The following is a 21,873-nucleotide window of genomic DNA, read 5'->3' as shown; positions in this document are numbered from 1 at the left end:
ATAGTCTGTAAATTTGACATGCAATCGCCATTTTACACATGGCGTTATGTTATGACCTTGTTATATAATAAAATCAATTTTCAATTTACTGCCATTTAGGTACGCTTACAATTCATAATCAGGATCAGTTATAATAGGAGATACAAATTAAGCTTAGTAGTACTTATTTGCCTTTTTAGTGTAACTAGAAAAAATGAATTTACTCTATACATGCAATGTATGTCAATATACCAAATAGTACAACATTTACACCTTATTTAATTGTTAAGTCAAGTATGAAAAGATTTATGAAGATAAGAACCAATCTTTCTGTGGACGATTATATTTTTTATTCAATATATATCATTAAGTTTTAATTAAGACTTTCATGGTTCGGTGTCTAGTTTTATAACTTTTATATAATATGGAACTAGTTTTCATTAATTTTTATACTAGAAACTAGTTGGATAATGAGATAACTGCAGTACATAAAATACAGTATAATACGATCTTTATAATTAAAGCAGAAAAGATTTACACAGGTTCTACAATATGATAATGTTTCAAACTATATAAGTGTTTATGAACAATAATTACTTATTACGATCATTATTATTATTTCCTCAGAAAAAGAACAGTTTACAGTATACTTAAAGTAAACGAAAGGAACGTCGAGTTGTTAAATGATATCGTCCTTACGTCCAAACAATATGAGTTATGACGACTGTTAGATAGTTAACTGTCAGAACAATCAAGGGGCGTAAATCTTATTATTCACGGCCCAGTAGTTAAGAGGAGCGAGCCTTCCAGCGTTGTTCCTTCTACTCGAGATTTATGTCTTGTGTCGTACAATGTATTTACAAGAAGAGAGTCCAATCCAAGATTTAAGTGGTGAAAAATATAAACTGTAATAAATCAATTTTAAATTTAAATTTGTTCACATTCATTTCAAACGAACAACCAAACGTTTAAGGCTACTGTCTTACCTTGACCAAAACTGCCAACACTATAGTTTTTATAGCCATTCAAGTGACGTACTAACCTGAAAAAATAAACAATTATTAAACTGTATTCAAATAATTGTTTTAATGAGATATATAAACGAGTTATTGGAATCAATTATTCTTACAAATTTGTGTAAAATAAATAGAATACGCATTACATAATCTAACGTACAATAACTGAAAAAGGTCATAAAGAATATAACTTTTCCAAAAAACTACGGAAAGAGGCAGATATCTTACGTATAAATTTATCTTGTGGTAGACAATAAATACAAATTTATTTATTATGAATATCTTAAACGATATCATTCATATAATTGAACTAAACATTGTTTCATGAATGTTTTACAGAACTTAATATAAATAAACATTATCCTTTAACGTTGTTACAGCGCCGAAAGTTTAAAACTTATAAACGATATATTAGTGAAAGTTGTATTAATGTTAGTATATGGTAAAGGGTTATAATTTTTATTAGTATGAAAATACCGTAAGTTTTATGGAAGCGTACTCATGTATGGACGGACTTGTGAATATTTATTTGTTCATTACTGTTCAAATATTCATAATAGTTGATGTCGAAAAAGCGGGTATTTTGGGGTAATATAATTTATAAGGGATTTTAAAAATCCGGAACAATCGTGACATCTGCCATAGGCATATTGACCATAGGTTAGGAGCGTTTCATTACAGGAAGTTGACACTTTAAACTAACACTGTTTAATATCTAGGCTATTCTGGTTTATTACAAACTGAGGTCCTAAGTCTAGGGATTTTAGTCTGCTATTCATATATCAAAGAGAATATCACTAAGATTTAGAAATCTTGAACGGTACATGTAGGATCTAGACCTATGAAACAGGAATTCAGCTTCTTCTAGACCCCGTTATCTATGGGCTTTAAGATTCCGGAGATAGAGTCTATGCTTATTCAGACATATTATTTTTAGTTAATAATGCATGTATTTCTGTTTGGTTGGTTGGCCTATCTTCAATATCAATATATTTTAGTCCATTGTTATGTATACCAACCTATTAAGATTTGGTCTATCCGTTTTAGAACCCATTTTTTAAACGTCCACTTAATTAGGCAATATACCTTTCACAATGACGTTATCTATAGAGAGATTTACACAATATTATTTTATCTTTAAGTAATGTACAAATTTGATCTGCAATTCAGACTAATTCCTGGACCGTGGAGGCCGTGATAATACTTATTTTAAAAACATAACAGTTCCGGTAATATCAGTTCCAGGTCTGTAATGTTTCATACCTAAAAGGAAAAAATATAAATCAGTCATGAAAATATGATATCGTAATGTTTTAACACCTTATTAGACTTCTCTTCATCATGTGTTATCAAAATTAAGCATGTATGTATACATGAGTTTATCTATGGATACAGACATTTAAGTGCATTGGTTAACCTCTTGTCTTGAAGAGTGTGACATCAGAAGAAGAAAACAGACCCCAATTCAAACAAATTAGTGTTTAAGAATTTTTTATGACAATGGTTAAAGTCAAAAGTCGTGTTATCCTTTTAAACCCAATCATAATAATGATCTTTAAATGAACAAAGATCACCTATGTATGGTAGTAATATAATTTAGTTTTGTAATCCTAGGAAACAATTAATACGCCACATTTGTGTTAAAAACATTAGTCTTCAAAATATTTTTGAAATATATTTTAGTATGGTCACATATATTATTGTTGCAATCACAAATACTAATAAAAATGTATATAAACTACAAAACAAGTATATGTGTTGTATGTAGCGTGCTTACCCTGTGTGCAGTGGAGTTGTATTCTGACAGTGAGAAAGTGTCAACCATGGAGTGAAACCGTACCAACTTCTTGGTCCCTGGATGTTTTTTGAGCGGACAAAATGAGCACATGTCGGGGGGCATATCGCGAACTTTCCATACACAGCACCACGAAAAAGTCAGCGCTCACTGCACTGAGGCCCGGTTCACTGGGGACAGGGTCTGCTGTGGGGTCTGGATCCGACTGGAGTCAGGGTAGTGAGTAGGATCAGGTTCAGAATGAAGCGGGATACCACTAGTGTTTAGGATGAGAGGCCTGGCCCTAGGATTCAGGCAATTAGGATCGAGGGGCGTAAACGGTGTGAAGAGGAAGAAGTGCTAAAGAGTGTTACAGTTCAATGTTCAGGCTTCTCCGCAGACAGGCATGTGGTATTAACTGTGAGGTGCTGCTTCAGCGAATGAGATGTAAACAGTATGTGAGGGTGGAATATATTAGTGTCGTGCTTATCATTCCTTGCACAAAAGATGAATTTTAAGGCATGCAAACTTATCTCATTTTAAAGTCTTAGGCTGCTATGTTTATTGTAATTAACTTTCGTCATAATAGTAATCGATGCCGTATCGGTTTAAAAAGAATTTGAAGAAAACAAAAAAACCAAAATTTATAAACGTACATAGGCTTTGTTTTCTACATATGTATATATGTGTTTATATATATTTATTATACATTTTGGATTTTTTATTTCAGAAATTAAGGATTTAAAGTCCTGAGAATACAAAATTAGTTAGAAAATAACTGGCTGGAGAACATAGTACAATATATTTGCAGGCATAAACGTTTTTCAGAGATAAAGTACTATTAATTTTAAACTACATTAAGGCATATAAGTTATGAGAGTGTTAAAAAATGTTTCGGTTAATATCCTTTGCATATAATGATTTCCTGAAAATCATAATTTCCTATTGACTACAATCATTATTAAATTATGATTGTACACAATATTGAAGGCACGCTGAGTATATAAAATATGTATGAAATATTAAATCTTATTAAGAAAGAAATAAGTTTCTGGGTTCCGTTATGGAATTAAATTGATGAAAAATCATCTTCCTCATATTTAAAATATGAAATTACTTTAATGAAGCTTACAACGTCATATATTTTGAATAGTTATATTATGAATGAACTTAAAATAGAAATATAAAGCAGACTGATAACAATTAGAAGGTTTATACAATTATAACAATTTTGCATATAAACCAACTTAGCCAAACCCCAAATCAGTAGAAATGTAAAATGCAAATTGTAATGTAAACAGCTTTTATCATTATTTTTATATGGCATTGTTTTCGATAAAAAATAATCATTATTTGGACAGATTATGAACTATCGTTTAATAATTATTAATATTTACTTTAAAAAATTTTCCTTTTCTTATTTTGACTAAAATAAAACCGCTTATAAACTAATTGTGTTGAGATGTATATTAGATTGCAGTTTTACTAACAACATACTGGCCAAACTGTGGTGTGAAACCGAACCATGCTGCTACCTATCGGAGTTTGTCTCAACTACAATGGTGATATTGATTTCAGAAGTTCAGCATGTCTCCGAGGGAGTGCGTGGAGGTACAAGAAATACGCTCACAATAGCTGAATGGGGTCTATTCATTCCATTATGTGAATACTTCTTATTGTGCCACGCGTATCTCAGTCTCGCACTTCTCATTATAATTATCACAATAAACGTTAAATATAGCCTCTTGATTACTTTAATTCATGAATATTTGTGACTAGTTTTAGTTTATTTATAGCAATTTTATACAGGATATACACGTATTTAAATTGGGTTAAACTTTAATTGCCAACATATGCTTATATTAATGAATTATTATGTTCTAGTCTATTTTAGAATATTAAAGTTTTCAAACAAACTTAGTGAAAAGTTATTTGGACACGCATTTTAATAATAATCAGATTTTTATTTCTATTTCGCCAACTACGCATACATAAAAAAAGCCACTCCTATAAAAAATCTATATTTAACTACATTATAAAAATACTTCGAATTTAGGAAAACCGATTATAAAATGGAAGTAAAATGACCTCATACCTAAATAATCCAAATTGAGTTCTTTTTTTAAGATGAATTGCTCAAGATTAATTATATGAACGGATATCAAGAATTCATATAATGACTGCTCAACTGTTACAATAAAAGAAACACTTAACATTTCAACAACTAAAATCTGTTTTCTGGTGCTAAATAATAAAAAAATATTTTCAAGCATATAAAAATGTTTAAAAATTCAGCAAATAATAATAACCGTATCGCGATCAACATTAGCAACAGAAAATTAGATTAACGTACAAGAACCTAGACCCAATCCTAGAAGGACATTCAAGGTGTTTTTTTTTTTTTTTATATAAAAATAACACATCAAATGTCTATAGCTCCATTATCCCTTAATTTTGAAGTATCAGTTAATATATGTATTGGAAACTGCAATGTTATAACTTTTCAGGTTTTTACATATTTATTTTAAATAACAATACCAAACTATAAGAAACGCCCACAAAGATTTCAATACATTTTTGAGGTATTTCCTGCCATTTAAAAGAGAGCTGGTGAATTGAATTTATTTTGGATATAAAGTTGAATGAAATTTTCCCTTCCATCATATAAGGCAAAGCCCTCATTCCTCACACACTCACTTAGTCATCATTAACTCTTCCACTTCCCGATATAACATAAAGTAGAAATCTGGCATACGTATGTCTCGTAACTAAAATAGAAAAACTAAAGTATCCTCATAAATATCAAAATTTCATAGGGGTTTAAAATGGGTTTGCATGCACTAGATAAAAATATTAAAAGTTTAAATTTGACATAAAGTTATTCTCTTGAAAAATAATAGTTATTGAAGATTTAAACATAGCAACTCCTAGAATAACTATATTTTTATTTTTCCAACTTTTCGATGTCATAGAATTACGTCATATATTACACAAAAATGTCTCATGACCTACAAAGAAAGCAAAAGTATTTTCATGAATATCAACTATTATCATGAAGATTTTGAAATAGAGGGATAGAGAGGGCTTTACAGCCCTAATTCCGCCTCTTTAATAAAGGAATTTTTAGTTTAATTTCATTTTAATTTCAACTCCTATTTGGAATTGTAAAAGGACTGCAGTCCCAGAAGAACCATATTTTTATTTTTAAACTTTCTAATGTCTTAAACAATGAAATTCGATTTGAAAAAAAAAACATTTCCGTGAAGATGAACCAGCCATAGTGATTTACAAAGGGGATTGAACACATAGAAAACAGATTTTTTAGTTCCTCAACTTGCCAACGGTCTAAAACTAGTTTTTCTATAAATACATTTTAAATACATGTGGCTTAGCTTTCAACAGACACAGTAAATGTTTTCATAAAGATCAAATATCCATTTGGGTGAAATAGGGTTGCAATCCGTAGGAGACCTATATTTAGTTTTTTTAACTTCCTATTGTCCTGGAAATGTGAATTTACACACTTGCATAATCCACACTCAAAAGTCTACCGGAAATGTACTAGACAGGAAGTATACTATACTGGTCGTTAGTAGTCACTTTTTGATAGAAGCTGACTTTCTTCTGGTGAAGAGAACCCAACCAACTTCAGCAGTCATCCCCCACAATAGACTAGACCTATCGATCTACCCTTGCAACCCAATATCTCGACATTTGCCGATAGTGATGTGCCCAACCTTGATATCCATTAGGTTGCCCAAATGTTAAGATTGGTTAGTTAAGAATAGAAAATTCTGAAGACATATGTTAGTTTAGTACGCAGGATATTAGGTTAGAGTAAAGTTCAGTATAACTTAAGTAATATAAAGTAAAACTTAAGTATTTGGATCAGAAGATTAGTCTGAAAACTGCCTTTATTGATGCTAAGTTTTTATTTTCAAAATTTAAAAGAAAAGCTTTAATTTAAAATATTTTAAGTGAATATAAGAAAGAATGGCTGTAAGATATTATCAATATAGATTTAACACTTTTGATTGGCTCTACATCTTTTGTGAGTAAAACTTCTCCATACCATTAAAAACTTTATTTTAGGCCCTATCAACGCTCAATATTTTTATAGTATAAATTTTAATAATAATATAAGATATTATCAATTTAACCACGCAATCTTTAAAAATCTAAGATGGCAGTAAAAATTTACCAACAGGAGGAGTTAGTTTGTTAAACTGACATTAAATTTTGGTAGTATATGTTACATTATCAAGCTACTTGTAACAAGTCGACAAAATATCCAAAGGATTGTAAATATATATTAGTTTTTATTTTATATCACAAGTTAGGAGTACGCCACACAACTTGTCGCGTAACAGGTTTCGCTGAAGTTGCATGCAAAAATGTATACTCGTTGCGTTTTCGTTTAATTCTTCACATATCTTGCGTTCAAACAGAGAGAGATAGACAATCGCACAGAAGTTAAAGCTGCCTCGGAAGGCAAAAGATAAATTGTGCAAGCCTACTCTGACAAAGTCAAAGATGGACAAGCATAATCAGAACTCATTATTTTCCGTGTGAAAATAAAATTTAATCAACAATTAAGCTCAACAAATGAAATATTTTCGAAATATCTTACCACATGATACATTTACACTTTTATTCATGAAGTTTTTTTTCATAGCTGTGTTAAATTAATAAAAACCTACACACCAAGCCATTAAGTAATGGTTTTGTATGCATTGGGGTAGTTACTAGTGAAGCTAAATGTCATACTATGTCGCATGGTAAAATTGTTGTTTTAAAATTCTTTTATTCTGAGATTTTCACGATGATCATAGTTACAGATAACGCCCTGGCACAGTCAATGGAGTGAAATGCACTATCATCGGATTCGGTGTTTAGTATATATAAATGAAGCTTTACGAAGCATTTAAAGTCTGTATGTAGGATTTTTCCTCGAGATCATGCGGTTAGACAGACAAGTAGACAGACCGAAATGGAATAAACATTTTCAATTATAGATTCACAGGATTTGCCAATGGTAAGCCAGCTAGAATAATTAATTATAATTAGAAAGAAGCAGACATTTCTTAATTAACTGGATGAAACAATGACGATTGCAGACAAGGTTACGCTAACTGCTGTGCTACTTGTAACCTAGTCAATGTTGCGCTGCTGCACACCGATAAATCCAATTAATTAAACGCAAACATCTCACCATCTATCCAATTACTGCTATAACTCCATTGAAATATTTTCCTTGATCCATGTCACTGCGCGCTTTAATAACTTACAGGACTGGTTGTATGTCACTGTAATCAATAATGCAGCCTGCAAACGTTACAAGGGATTGGACTGTGGAAATATGTATTTTGAGTTCTACGACGTACAAGAGGTCTTAGTCAGTTAATTAGCGTTCTACAGCTTAGTACATTTCAAATTATTGTTGTGAATAAATTAAAACCCCGCAATATTTAGTTAAAGTAGTTCTCAACTCTTTCTAGTAGAGTACTATGTTCTCCAAAATATAAAAAATGAATTATTTTCCGTTCATGAACATTATATTTGCACCTGAAAGATATCATACAAAGGTCATATGTGCATTGGATAATAGTGAATAACAAGGTAACATAAATATAATTGAATCAATCCTTACAACTTTAATGCATTGGAATGTTATATAATCTTTTGTAAGGGGTACAAAAATACAAAAGAGTACATTTTAATCTCACCAAGGACATCATAAAGCCCTCATGCATAGACGACAAGATGTTCTAATCGATCCTGAGGTAATTAAAGGTAATTGTTTTAGTTAATTTAAATATTTTATGTGCAGGAGAACAAAATTTGTCAAACTTTATATACATCTCAACATCACAGCTCCAGACACTCAGTTTTCTCTCAAATAATGAATTGATAAATTAATAAACAAGAGTAACTTATCTGCAGTTACGGGGTTCATTTACTCCCATGTTCTCATATATCCCATTTTAGCTTTTCAGCATTTTCAATGTGTCCTGAAATCTCTCATAAGCTATGTCTCTGGTAATTAGTGGTTTTTAATTTAATATGACGAAAGTTTCTGCGTATAACTGATAGTCACGCTTTGAATCACAACAGATACAGTGTACAGCAACTTGTGATGTTTTTTTCCAACGAAAATTGGCTGACAAGATCTCTGTGCAATTTTGAGATCAATAACGTATAGAAATCGCAACACAATTGATTACTTCATATAGTCCTCAACCGCCTGGCAGAGAGTGGTTTAGTCCCTATGATATAGGTTTATGGTAGTGTCGAAAATTTAAATCATGGTAGTCATATGCCGGTATTAGCATTCCGTGATTGGTTGAAATATCAGCAGGATGAGATGTGTACCTGTCTAGTTGCCATGATTTGGCACAGCTGTTGTTCACATTACCACCAACATAAATGGGAACAAACGGGAACATTTGAAAAGAGGAAGCAATAACCTGAAGATTATTTATAAGTTCAATTAAAGTTCCTGATGGTAAATAACAAGCCACGTCACTGTGTGCAACGGTAAAGTAGGCACCAATAGGCCTAAACTATATCGATTTTTTCGAATGCGTAGAGAAAGAAATTGTTTGGGTCCAGAATTCCAACAGATTTATACAGGATAGGCAGTGTATATAATCTGCCACTCCCAGATTTGGGAGCTTCACAATTATATAGTCAACTTCAAACTTGAGGGATGTGTCAAAGTCACTGGATGAATTACAGAGGTGGAACTTGCTTCCTTTGGATTTCCTTTGCATTATGTGAGTTCATTCGTCTTCGAACTAACTGCCCTCTTCCCGTCAACAAAAAATACGCAGAAATATGGTTTTTAAAAGCCTCGACAACTTTGTACCATTGACGATAATAAAAGGTTAAGAAATGACTGACTTAATTAGGGATTGAGATATTCAATAACTAAGGCTGTGGCTGTCATCCATAAAAACAATGGTGAGGCCTATAAGGTCACTTTCTCCTTATTTAAGTTTGGAACGAGAATTTTTTGTTTCAAAGCGACTTCTTGATGAGTTTCACCTAAACATTGTGACTGCTTGAGGAAATAATGACTTTCTCCGAAGCTACCATAAAAACTTCAGTAGCTGCGAAAAAATCTATCGTAACTGCAGGGGCTGGCTGGGTTAAGGTAATTCTTGTAGCTCTCTCAAGGAGTTAAATGAATAAAACGATGGTTAAAGGTAGGGAAACTAGTAACTATTATATCATTCTTTTCTTTTCCCATTCATATACAACTCACCTTTGTTTGCTGCTTTGCTGCAGGCAACTGACACAAAACCTTTTGTTAAGAAACTAACTCTAATCACGCTTGCGCTTCTTAGCAATGAGGAATGCTGTTGTTGTTAAAATACGGATATTGTTTCTTATGAATCTGAATGTATTTTATATATAATTATATTCTTCGTGGATGTTTCCAGTGTTATCCAAATGACATTCACAGACTCATTCAAATATAAAACTACTCATCGTACTATCAAATACTAATTCGTAAACTCACACATTAAAACTACAATATTTTTGTGGCCATGTAAATCCATACAAGATTTACAATAATAGCATTAACCAATCTATACATTAAAACTGCGTAGTCATTACTAAACGTTAGAATTGGATTGTCAATATCCTACGGACCTCTCATACACTATACAACCCCACCTGGTCTAATACTATGAGTCTACAGAATTATTAATAAAGGGAATGAGACAGTATTTTTTCGGACATTTCCCATCGTTCAGTGACACAAAAAATCAGTAACACTACGTCTCAACATCTGCAATCTGATCTTTGAAATCTTGTTTCTTCCACAATCCTTCCATCGTCAAAAATAAACTTAAGAATTAATAACGTGTTAAAAAATGCAGGGCCTAAGTAAAAAATCTAAAATTTTAAACATTAAGTTTACGAGTGTTTTTGTTTGGCTGAGGTTTATCCCGTATTGAGTAGGTGTAATTAATAGTATTGAAAGCAATGGTAATTATGCAGAAGATTGCAGGAATGCAATCTGACCGAAAGTGTTCCCTACAACTGTCCCGCGGTCGTAGGACCCCAGATAACCTGCAATGCCCGCTACTGCAGTACGAATTCTCTATTGAAGCTCGAAATATATCACTAAAACCCCACAGGATTATGCAATATCTTAACTTCGACTAGAAAATATCACTGTATTATCACTGAGCTATTCTAAGAGAAGAAATTTGAAAGACAATACAGGTCGAGAATTGTAGAGTTATATTGTATATAGATGAATTACAAGTGATTTCGTTTTTAAGTTTGCATCTGAACGTTTCCCAAGAAATTTTAAAATAAAGAAAATGTTATTATTAAAAAAATGAATGAATTGTAATATGTTTGTGATGATAAAAGCCTTGTACGATGCTATCTCACCATACATTATTATACACTGCCCGTAAGCAGTGCTCATTAATAAATAGTACACAAAAGACCAGTGTTCGTTATTTCTATTTGATTCAATTCCAAAAGAGTAAATGGACGGTATTACGTAACGGTCGTAGCGCGATAAGACCATTCTGAACAAAGCGGTTGATAGATCGGCAGTTGGCCGCCTGCGACTGATAGGACCGGGATAAGTGGGTGCCCGAGTGCCAGTGAGGCCGGTTTTAAGTGAGAAGTCAAATAAAAAGTGAGATAGTAATTGGGCCGGGGATCGCGCCAAGGCGGGGCGGAGTTTACGAGATCGATCGAGAAATGGCTGGCGAAGAGCCTTGTCGCCACAACAGGACTTAACTTCGCCCCGAAATAATAAATAAAGCACACGCCGCGGCACAGTGGGTAATCATTCAACCGCTGAGCTTGTACAGGAACCGACCACGAGCTTTCCATCACGGAAATGTTTTGTAATTTATATTTATATCTGGAACCATGTTAGTTTACTATTTTATTTGAATTTTTTTATAAATAGGTATCAGGTGTATATTCTAATTTAACAAAATACCAAATTTCATCGTCAAATAACCCTAAAGCATGGTTTTCGAAAATGAAATTAGTATATGACAGATGTTGATGAAGTCAGCAAGTATGAATTTATTAAACTATGAATCTATGGAACGTAAGTTAGAGGTGATAAAATGCAGATTTCTCCCTTAATGTCTTTCGGCACGTTTTGTAAAGTTAAAAAAATATTAAAAAATAAATTTTCAAGGCAGTAACCTCAACCCACCCATTAAGAAAATGCCAAATGCATGCCTATATTTACCACCTTAAATGTCTAAAAAAGACAAATGTATGAACTATTACCTTTTCTAATATCCAATACTAACATCAAATTTTATTTATTGATCGATTGGCAAATGAAGTAAATCCTTACTCTAATAAGATGATTATTACAATACTCGGTGTATATGCGGAACGCAGGAACATGTCATAACTTCCCCAGCAGGTAGCACGCGTGTGGGGCGTGACGGCACAGGAGGAGGTGTAGCGTGTTCTGGCACGCTTTCACTGCAGATAGTATCTCGTTAGTGTGGGATGTCTCGGGTCCACCACAGTTGCGTCACAACATGCCGCCGTATGTAGAGCGGAGCGAGTACCATTTGGAGCTAAGCCTGGTGAAGAATCCACGAAGTTATAAAGACTTACAGCTGTCAGATGAATCTCAGAAAAGTGTCAGAAGTTGGAGAAATATCCCGTTAGTACTTACTGTTATAATTTAAAATCGCATTGCTTCTAAAGAGTACAAATGTTCATTAATTGTAGAAGTCGATTTCAATTCCATTTAATTTGAATTTGTACGCTATATCAGACTATTGCGATTTTACTTGTAGTAGCACCTAAAGGGAATTTGTACATAGCTTCACCTATCATGAACTCCAGACCACAAAATAACTTTCCCATCCACATATATTTTATATGCTTTATAAGCCAAAAATTCAAACAAGTCAAAATTTGCGCAAAAATTGATCGTATACATATCTCAAATAAGTTAATTTAGCCAGCAATGTACGCCATTTTGTTCCAATATGGTGGTCTTTAAAATGTCAACCTCACAACTCCGTTAATTGTGAACGTAAAGTAAAAATTTAAAAGTTCTTTAAGTAACACCGTATAAGGATTTTGCGATCACAGATGTGAAATATGCTGAAATAAGTTCAAACTTGGTACAAAAATTTATTTTATAAATATTTCCCCTATATTCATTGGGCAGCTTGGTGTACCATTCAATTGTAAAGTGGCGGCCATTGAAACTTTTACACTCGCTAATTTACGGAGCTAGAAAAAATATTAAAACTGCTCTAAAATACAGATTTACTAATCATTTGTAATTGTATCTCGAATGGTTTTCAATATATGGTTTACATTTAAATCCTATAAGTAATAAATTATTTGTATTTAAGAAGCAAACAAATCTATCTACTTCGTCCGACCGAGCGGGAAGGACTTTTTATTTTAAGGATTTTTAGATAAAATAGAATCTGAGAGAAAAATGAATCGTCATCCGAGATTTTACAAAAATAACAATATTTTACGACCAACTCATACTCTATCATTGAGGCATTGAGGGAGATATGATGAGAAAGAATTAAGCTGTAAAGTTGAAGTTTGTATGAAACTTAATATAAACTAAATTTATGGATTTTTGGTGGATGTCCTTCACGTGGCCTTGAAGTATGTCCATCACCTTCAAATAAGGTGTTGGATGGCCCAGAGTAACATCACTCTGTGAATGATTACAGATAAATCTTAGTAATTTTTGATGGCAGTCCAGTAAATACAGTGTTCACGGCAACAGATTAAAACATGCAGCACCAGAGATAATGGCCATAACCCAAAATTCTTGTGAGACATATTACATGAGACATGATATGGTGAACTCCTACCTTGTTAATAATCAAAATAAATAAGAGAAGCATTAGTAACACTCTCTCCCCTAAGTGTAAAATAATTTAAACCTAAATATCCATTTAGGATTCGAAGATAAAATCATCTAGGATTATTTTGTGAATATCAAAACATTGTAAAGTTCCGCTTCCTTAAGAGTTTGTGCTAGGAACAAGTACATAAAATCAATGAAAATTAATAAACAAACAAAAGCGTACAATTAGAAAACCAATTAGACATTTCATGTAATTATGGTTTTGCCTTTTTTTTTACCGAAAGTAAAATGGAGCTACACTTAATCTTTACTACCATAGATATGTACATAATGAATAATTGCGCAAAAAGGTTTGAGATAGCATCATAAATAAACACATGCGGAAGTAGCGGAAACACTTCGAGTTTTAAGGAATGTTAGCCTTATATGTGGTCTTGGCCATCTTTGTTGCGTGGAGACCATAACCGATAGTAGCAGCTATTCAGCAAATCACGTCGATTTTTATTGCGTACTTCGTCGTTGGCGAAGAGTTGTGTGTGCCAAATGTGTCATAGACCAGCCAACATCGGATATATCTACCACCACAATCACATACAGCGTCATGATGCTAAACGCTACCACGAGACCACGATGCGTTCTGCGGTTTCTGTTACATGCGCAACAGTACCCGATATACGGGAACCGCCACGGCACGTGATACGTATCTAAATGTAGTCCCCTCTGTTATTACTTATAGTTGGAGACTGTTCACTAAAACCGAGATAGAGAGTCCATCCAGACTATAATATCGGCTAACTGGAGTTTTCTACAATTGTATACGACATTTTCTACAAGTATATACAAGAATAAATATGTTCTACCAAACAATTCGAGCGAGAATAACACATTTATGGTAAAAAAAAACTGTATAGTGTATGGTTAAGTACAAGAATAGATCTGTTGCTCTCGGTCCTGAAGAGTACAAGACTGGAATGACTAGTGGAGTAGAGCGGCTCTTAGAATCAGTTTATAAAATATCTGTTGTTATAGATGTAAACAGTGAAAATTTTCTATTATACATGTCACTATCGGGTTTCGATGTTACCGGATAATATAAAATTTAGGTGTAAACCATACCACGTATTGCTTACTAGGTTTCACTAAGGTTGCATGCAAACTTTCAAGGCAATGTAGAGTATGATGACTATTCACGTCTCTCCACAGTATTTGGCTTGGTGTTAGAAAATTCTAGAAATCTCAAGAACGAGGAAGGGCTACGAAAAATCCTCTTCTGTCTGTATATCTGCCTATATCTGATTTACACTAGATATCTCAAGAACAAGTTACGCTATGGACTTCAAATTTCCTATATAACTACATTTCATTATATGTAACAGCGTATTTAATAATGGGTTTATGCCTCTAAGAGAATTTGGATGAACGATTACTTATCCTAACTATGCAAGGATATCTTACCACTTATTTCATCTGTGGTCTTCAAATTTCTTATATAACTACATTTCATTATATGTAACAGCGTATCTAATAATGGGTTTATGCCTCTAAGAGAATTTGGATGAACGATTACTTATCCTAACTATGCAAGGATATCTTACCACTTATTTCATCTATGGACTTTAAATTTCCTATATAACTACATTTCATTATATGTAACAGCGTATCTAATAATGGGTTTATGCCTCTAAGAGAATTTGGATGAACGATTACTTATCCTAACTATGCAAGGATATCTTACCACTTATTTCATCTATGGACTTTAAATTTCCTATATAACTACATTTCATTATATGTAACAGCGTATTTAATAATGGGTTTATGCCTCTAAGAGAATTTGGATGAACGATTACTTATCCTAACTATGCAAGGATATCTTACCACTTATTTCATCTATGGATTTTCAATTTTGCCCCAAAATTCATTTCTACGTAAAAAAGAATGATTGACGTTCATGTATGTTCATTGATAGGCTGAGCCTTCATTAGGATTTGGCTGAGCCTCGTTGAAACATATCACTAAGTATGCTGGAACTATTATTCTATTATTCATTATTTGTTTGAAGGGGGTGTACACAACTTTTGTTTCTGTATGATTGTCTGCCTGTATGTCGGTCTGTAAAACATCTTTAAATCGAAATGATCTATTATAGACTTAAAATTTTGCATGCAACCATGACGGAGCCTGTACTTGACCGTGTTGTAGCGCTCTCCTATTTTGTAATAAAATTTTACAGGTGTGCCAGTCAAATGTATTGTAAATCGATAATTTAACTCAGGCTGTTAAAATTTCTCTTCTGCCTTGCCTTAAAACTTTGCTAACCCTGTCCACGTGATATATGGTCTGGCGTATTCCTACCTTGTAAAATTGTGTAGTAACGCGCTATCAAAATAACAATGGAGTTAAAGTAAAATATTTTTGTGATCTGGTTAAAAACCACTAATTATTAATAAATAATGACTCGAACTGATTATGACTGAATTGTTTGAGAAATATCTGCCGATGAAGTTTGTATAAATTGTGACTTTTTATTTACTAAGTTTATAACTGTCTCCATCACTGCATAATTACTTAAAAACCTACAAAAATGATCTTTCATCTATAAAATTACGTTGAGAAGGTTCATTAAACTTTATGACATCGCCAGAAAGAAAAATGATGAAGGAATATTATTTCATCATTTCCGCTTTATTCTTAAAATGACATCTTGAGTGAAGAGACAACTGAACGACCATGGTAGCAAACAGTTTTTAGCGTGGTGTAATACGCTTCAAATACATAAATGTACTTTTTTTGTTTTAAATACATGATGTGTCGTATAAAAAGTCTTACATAACATTAATTATGTATTAATGAAAATATTATGACATTTTAACCATAAAGAACAAGAGATGATTTTAGATAATTTGAAGCTTTTCGTATTGTTTCAATACTTTAAGTGTCCTACTAATTAAAATAAAATTGAAATTAAATCTAATTTAAATAGACTAAAGTTGTCTTAACAGCATGATTTAGTTATAAATTCAGAATTAATGAAACAAGGTAGGCTTAGGTAAAATCCCTTTGTTGTGATGTTTTAAAAACAATGTTTAGTATATAAGAGAGACAGAGTACTTAAATATCAACATACGAGTATTTAATTTAAATTAAATATGGAGGTTGTCATTTTATAGTGTAAAGTTAGAACACAAAAAAGACAACATTAAAAAAAGAAGAGGTTGTCATTTCATTTAATTTAATTTAAATATGAACAAAATTAAATTGAATTATTTTTGATAATCTTAGTGGTGACACATCAAATTTAAATATAAATGTCGCCGTTGAACATAAACGTAGATTATGTAACCGTTGAAAATACAAAACATGTATAACTTTAAAACAATTGTGTTCTAGACAAGAATGTGATAAACAAGAGATGTGATAAAAAAGAGAAATTAATATTTTGACCACTGCAATAACAATCGTGTATTACCTGTTTTAATGTATGTGTGCACGACAAAGGTAATAGCGATGGCATATTTAGATATCAGACCATGCGTGTGTACTGATATGAGTATATCGATGCTTGCTTGGCCAGGTGTCACTCCCGCAGGCTACATGTGGACATTTTTTTCCCTTAAGATAATCCTGGTACACCTTGATATTGGTCATGTAGTAATAATTGTTACTAGTATTTGTAGTTACGTTAAAAGTTGAATACGTCACCTTCTGTTTAGTTATTGACAAAGTATGAGTATCACAATATTTAATCAACTTTAATTAAGACTGAAGCACACTGTTTCACCAAACTGTATGAAATACGAACCACTACAATTATTCTCGTAGTAGACTGTAAAAAGTGGACCGATTTTAGCCGTTTTAACACGTTTTAAAGGCTTTCAACACTTTATTCAGAAAATACTAGACAAAATATAAAAATTTGATTATATAAAAAGCAGATAAATAATATGAAGCACTGTAAAGCGTACTATATTAATATTCTTATAGTTTATTGTCTGAGCTTTAGTGAACGATATCACAAGAGGGATTAAAAAATTTAATATATGTCTGTCTGTCTGTCTGTCTATCTGACTGTATGTAGAAAGGTTGTCTAGAAAACCTACAGAAATTCTGCAATAACCTTAATTTATTTTAATACAGGGAGCACTGAGTTCGATAATGGTGTATGTCACTCCGAATAATTTGGCACTGTTCTTATGGATAACCAGATGAAAAAATCAGAATCAATTTGTAAGCAAACAAATTTCAACGCCTCACTTTTATTCTTAGAGTAAAAGTTAAATGTAATAATAAAGTGGAAAGTAAATTGTTAAATATCGGGAACAAGACTGACTTCAGCGCGCTCTTGTAGCGCAGCTGTAGTACTCTCTCTTAATCTCTAGACTTAAACGCATTATTATACACTGTTATAAATTATAATTTAATGAATAAAAATGTGTATGTAGCACATGCCAAGATTTTTCAAAATACATTTCATCTATATACCTAAAATTTTGCATGAACTTTATTTCTACAGAAACAAAAATTATTTATGATGGTGGAATGTCCAACCATGCAGTTGGGCTGAGCGTCATTGAAGCCTACAACTCAGTAGGCTAACACATTTACTTTACGTCTGCAATGGGATTTAAAAAAATTCTTTTTGTATGACTTTCTATCTGTCCGCACGACATCTCGAGAATTAAAACGAGTTATAGACTTGACACTTTGCACTCATATCAACGTAATATACGATTTGTTACGTGGTATACTCTTACCCTGTATATAATATATCTCTATGTACGCGTTACTCAACAACTGTGTTTGCAATAACAAATTAAGATACATATTTTAAACGTAAAAGTTTTAATGATCCGAAGAAATGGTAGCGATTTTATAATTTTATCAAATTCCTTAGCTACGTAGCGGGTTGCATATAAAATAGAAGATATAAGACATTTTCTTATACGTCATTCTAGTATAATGATAAACGAGCTACATGAAAAAGAGCTAATTCAAATACTGTTGTTGTTCTTATTACAAAGATGATTCGTTTGGTTCTCAAGGAAAATTAAAACAATCCAAAACATGTTTTCGTGAAAAATCTGCAAAAAGACACACAGCAAATACACATTTATCAATGTGTATCAATAAAGTAGTTATTATCGCTGTTATCGCTATGAACTGATTGCATTATGTATGACTGGCAGACACTGCAATAACTATAAAAAAATAGACAAAGACAAAACCATTAGTTCTTTTCTTGTACTTCCTTCTACCATTACAATAACGCATTTAAGAGGAAATATTATATGTTTTATATTTTGTGTAGCTTTACACTTTAGCGACAAATTTTGACACACAAATCAAAATCACAAATAGCTGTTTTGTATTATGTTCCATTTTTATTCTTATTTTTACTCAACAGAAATTATTTGTTGAAATATTAAATGTTTCATGTTTAATATATAGGTTCATAATGAATGATTAACCTACAAAAATGATATGAAGACCTCATTTTCCCTTTTATATTAATCCATTTTTAATCACTGTATGTATATATATATATATATATATATATATATATATTATCATAAAACCACGTAATAGCCTTTGGTTTCAAAAGAAACCTGTGAGAAATAATGATTAGTTCTTTTATTCAAAGAAAATTTAAATAGAATATACGGCATTACCATGTAACAGCCTCTCTCTTCTGTTATAACTGAACATTTTTCAAATACTTTGATTTGCTTGTGAAAGTCGCCTTTACTACTGTAATCCTTTTAGTGTACAAATAAAAAAAAAACTTTTATAACGCATTTTTATTTTTACAAACCTATGAGTGTCTTCTAGTCAGTCATTACTACATTACACATCGTTTCATCCCATATAGCACACAAATTATGCAAACGCTGCGGAAAGCCTCAGTTCCGTGATACGTAGTCAGTAGCCGTAGTACGGAACATGGCGTAACACAACGCAGCGTAACTTGCTGCAGCGTAATTACACAAGTTACATCATGTGAGGATGCTCTCGTCTGTTACAGCCACGGCAGTTGACGAGAGATGGGAGTATAAAGTCGACAGAAATCAGTGATGATCATCAGTGGTGTCGTAGCTCGTGATGAAGCTTCTGGTGTGTGTGGTAGTGCTAGTGGCCTTGGCTGCAGCTGAGGACAAGTTGGAACAAAACGTGGAAGAGAAGTCCGACGAGAAGGTGGAAGAGAAGAAACAACCGGAGAAGCGAGGACTTGGAGGTTTCGGAGGATACGATTTTGGAGGACACGACTTCGGAGGGCATGATTTTGGAGGAAGCAGTTATGGTGGTTACGGAGGAGACGACCACCACCATGAAGTAAAGACCATCACTGTCACCAAGAAAGTTCCTGTGCCGTACCCAGTAACAGTCGAGAAGAAAGTTCCATACCCTGTGAAGGTTCATGTGGACAGACCATACCCTGTGCATGTGCCCAAACCGTACCCAGTCACTGTAGAGAAGCATGTGCCTTACCCCGTCAAGGAGTACATCCCTCAGCCCTACCCAGTTGTGAAGAAAGTCCCTTACCCTGTGAAGGTCCCAGTTGACCGGCCTTACCCGGTGCACGTGCCCAAGCCGTACCCCGTCTACGTGGAGAAGAAGGTTCCATACCCAGTGGAGAAACACGTGCCCTACCCTGTGAAGGTGCCAGTGGATCGTCCCTACCCCGTACACGTTCCTGTTGTCAAACACGTGCCTTATCCAGTCGAGAAGAAGGTGCCGTATCCTGTGAAAGTACCTGTGGAGAAGCCAGTACCCTACCCAGTGCCCAAGCCCTACCCCGTGTACGTGGAAAAGAAAGTCCCTTATCCCGTAGAGAAGCCAGTGCCGTATCCTGTCAAAGTGCCTGTTCACATTCCAGTCCACGTGCACGAGCCGAAACATGAAAGCTACGGTCAGCATGAATCGTTCTCGGGCCATTCTGGATATTAGCAGTACATAATCAAGTAAATAGTATGTAACGAGAATAATAAATTATTTATTTATAAAATTACTGTGTTACAGACTTTACAGCCATTTCCTTACTCACTGAGTATATTTTTAAGTATATATACTTTATTTATAGATGCAGAATTATTCATACAGTTTTTACATTGCATTTTATAAATTATTAATGAGTCTGAAAGTAAGTAGCATATGACTTTTCAGTCTTAAATGTCTCTTATAGAATACTATACTAAATTTATACTATATAATTAATTTAAAACTAATTACACTTTATAACTACATTTTAAAAATTCCAAAATAGCGTGAACTTTTATTTTACAATAATTAAAAATATTATAACGCGTAATAATTAAAATAAAGTTTCCAAGTGATGAGTGAAAATGTGTTATGTATTTGTGGTACTTCATTTTAAAATTACATACATCAGGCTTTAATATGTATAAATTTAGAATCTAATTGACAACTGCTTAAAATTTAATAACAGTTACCCTTGGCTTTGCACTCAATTTATTGGCCTTTTAAAGTACTTCTGGAGCAAGTGAAATTATATTTTCGTAACCATTGTTGAGTTTGCCATGTTGCCACGCTCACGAATATGTTTAAAACTGTATATTTTAGCAGTTGTAATTTACTCGAATCTTAATACCATTTTGTGGCATACTTTGATTTGTCTTGTTTCCCCGATAATGAAAATGTAAGTACATGCACAGGTTTCAGAAGCCTACTTTTGTAAAACACAACTAAGATGGGGTATTTTACAGATTTTATATGTATAGTAAAAGTTGGATAAAAACTTTGTGTTTGATATCTACATTACAGTACTGACCAAGTACTGCATACTTAATGGTTGCTAAAATGTACAGTTAAAAGTATATTTTTCCTAAACATATAGTGAGAAAAGCAGTGGTTTTTTTATATAATAGTAAAAATAAAAAACCTGAATCTTCAAAATTAAGAAAGGAACATTGTATGAATTATAATTCTATATGTATATGGTATATTTTCTCAACAACAAATACAGCTGTATTTTAGGTTTACGTTACATACATAAAAAACTGTTATAACGTATGAATAAATGTTCACATTTGTATGTGACGTAGTATATTACTAAATCCTCCATTTTTTTACAGTTTGGAAAATACAATTCTTCCACACATACATTAAATGAAATATAAATTCAATCCAACATCTTTGTTAAATTAGTTGCGTATATTTAGATAAGATAATTCTTATACCAACAATATTCTAATGCCCATAACGTTAATATGAAAAGGATATTTAAAATAATA

General features: G+C 32.7%; 2 protein-coding genes across 2 annotated transcripts in view; one reads left to right on the top strand and one right to left on the bottom strand.

Annotated features, from left to right (window-relative positions):
- Positions 1 to 21,873, bottom strand: part of LOC124362458 (disks large 1 tumor suppressor protein-like) — a 713,149-nt gene that overhangs the window by 558,301 nt on the left and 132,975 nt on the right. The window lies entirely within an intron of this gene.
- Positions 19,724 to 20,582, top strand: LOC124362459 (tetra-peptide repeat homeobox protein 1-like). Its single transcript, XM_046816977.1, has one exon. It carries the CDS (start codon positions 19,724 to 19,726, stop codon positions 20,567 to 20,569), a length of 846 nt encoding a protein of 281 aa, XP_046672933.1. The 3' UTR covers positions 20,570 to 20,582.

This window comes from Homalodisca vitripennis, chromosome 5 (assembly GCF_021130785.1).
Source record: "Homalodisca vitripennis isolate AUS2020 chromosome 5, UT_GWSS_2.1, whole genome shotgun sequence".
Classification (NCBI taxonomy): Eukaryota; Metazoa; Arthropoda; class Insecta; order Hemiptera; family Cicadellidae; genus Homalodisca; species Homalodisca vitripennis.
This window is presented reverse-complemented; position numbering and strand designations above follow the sequence as displayed.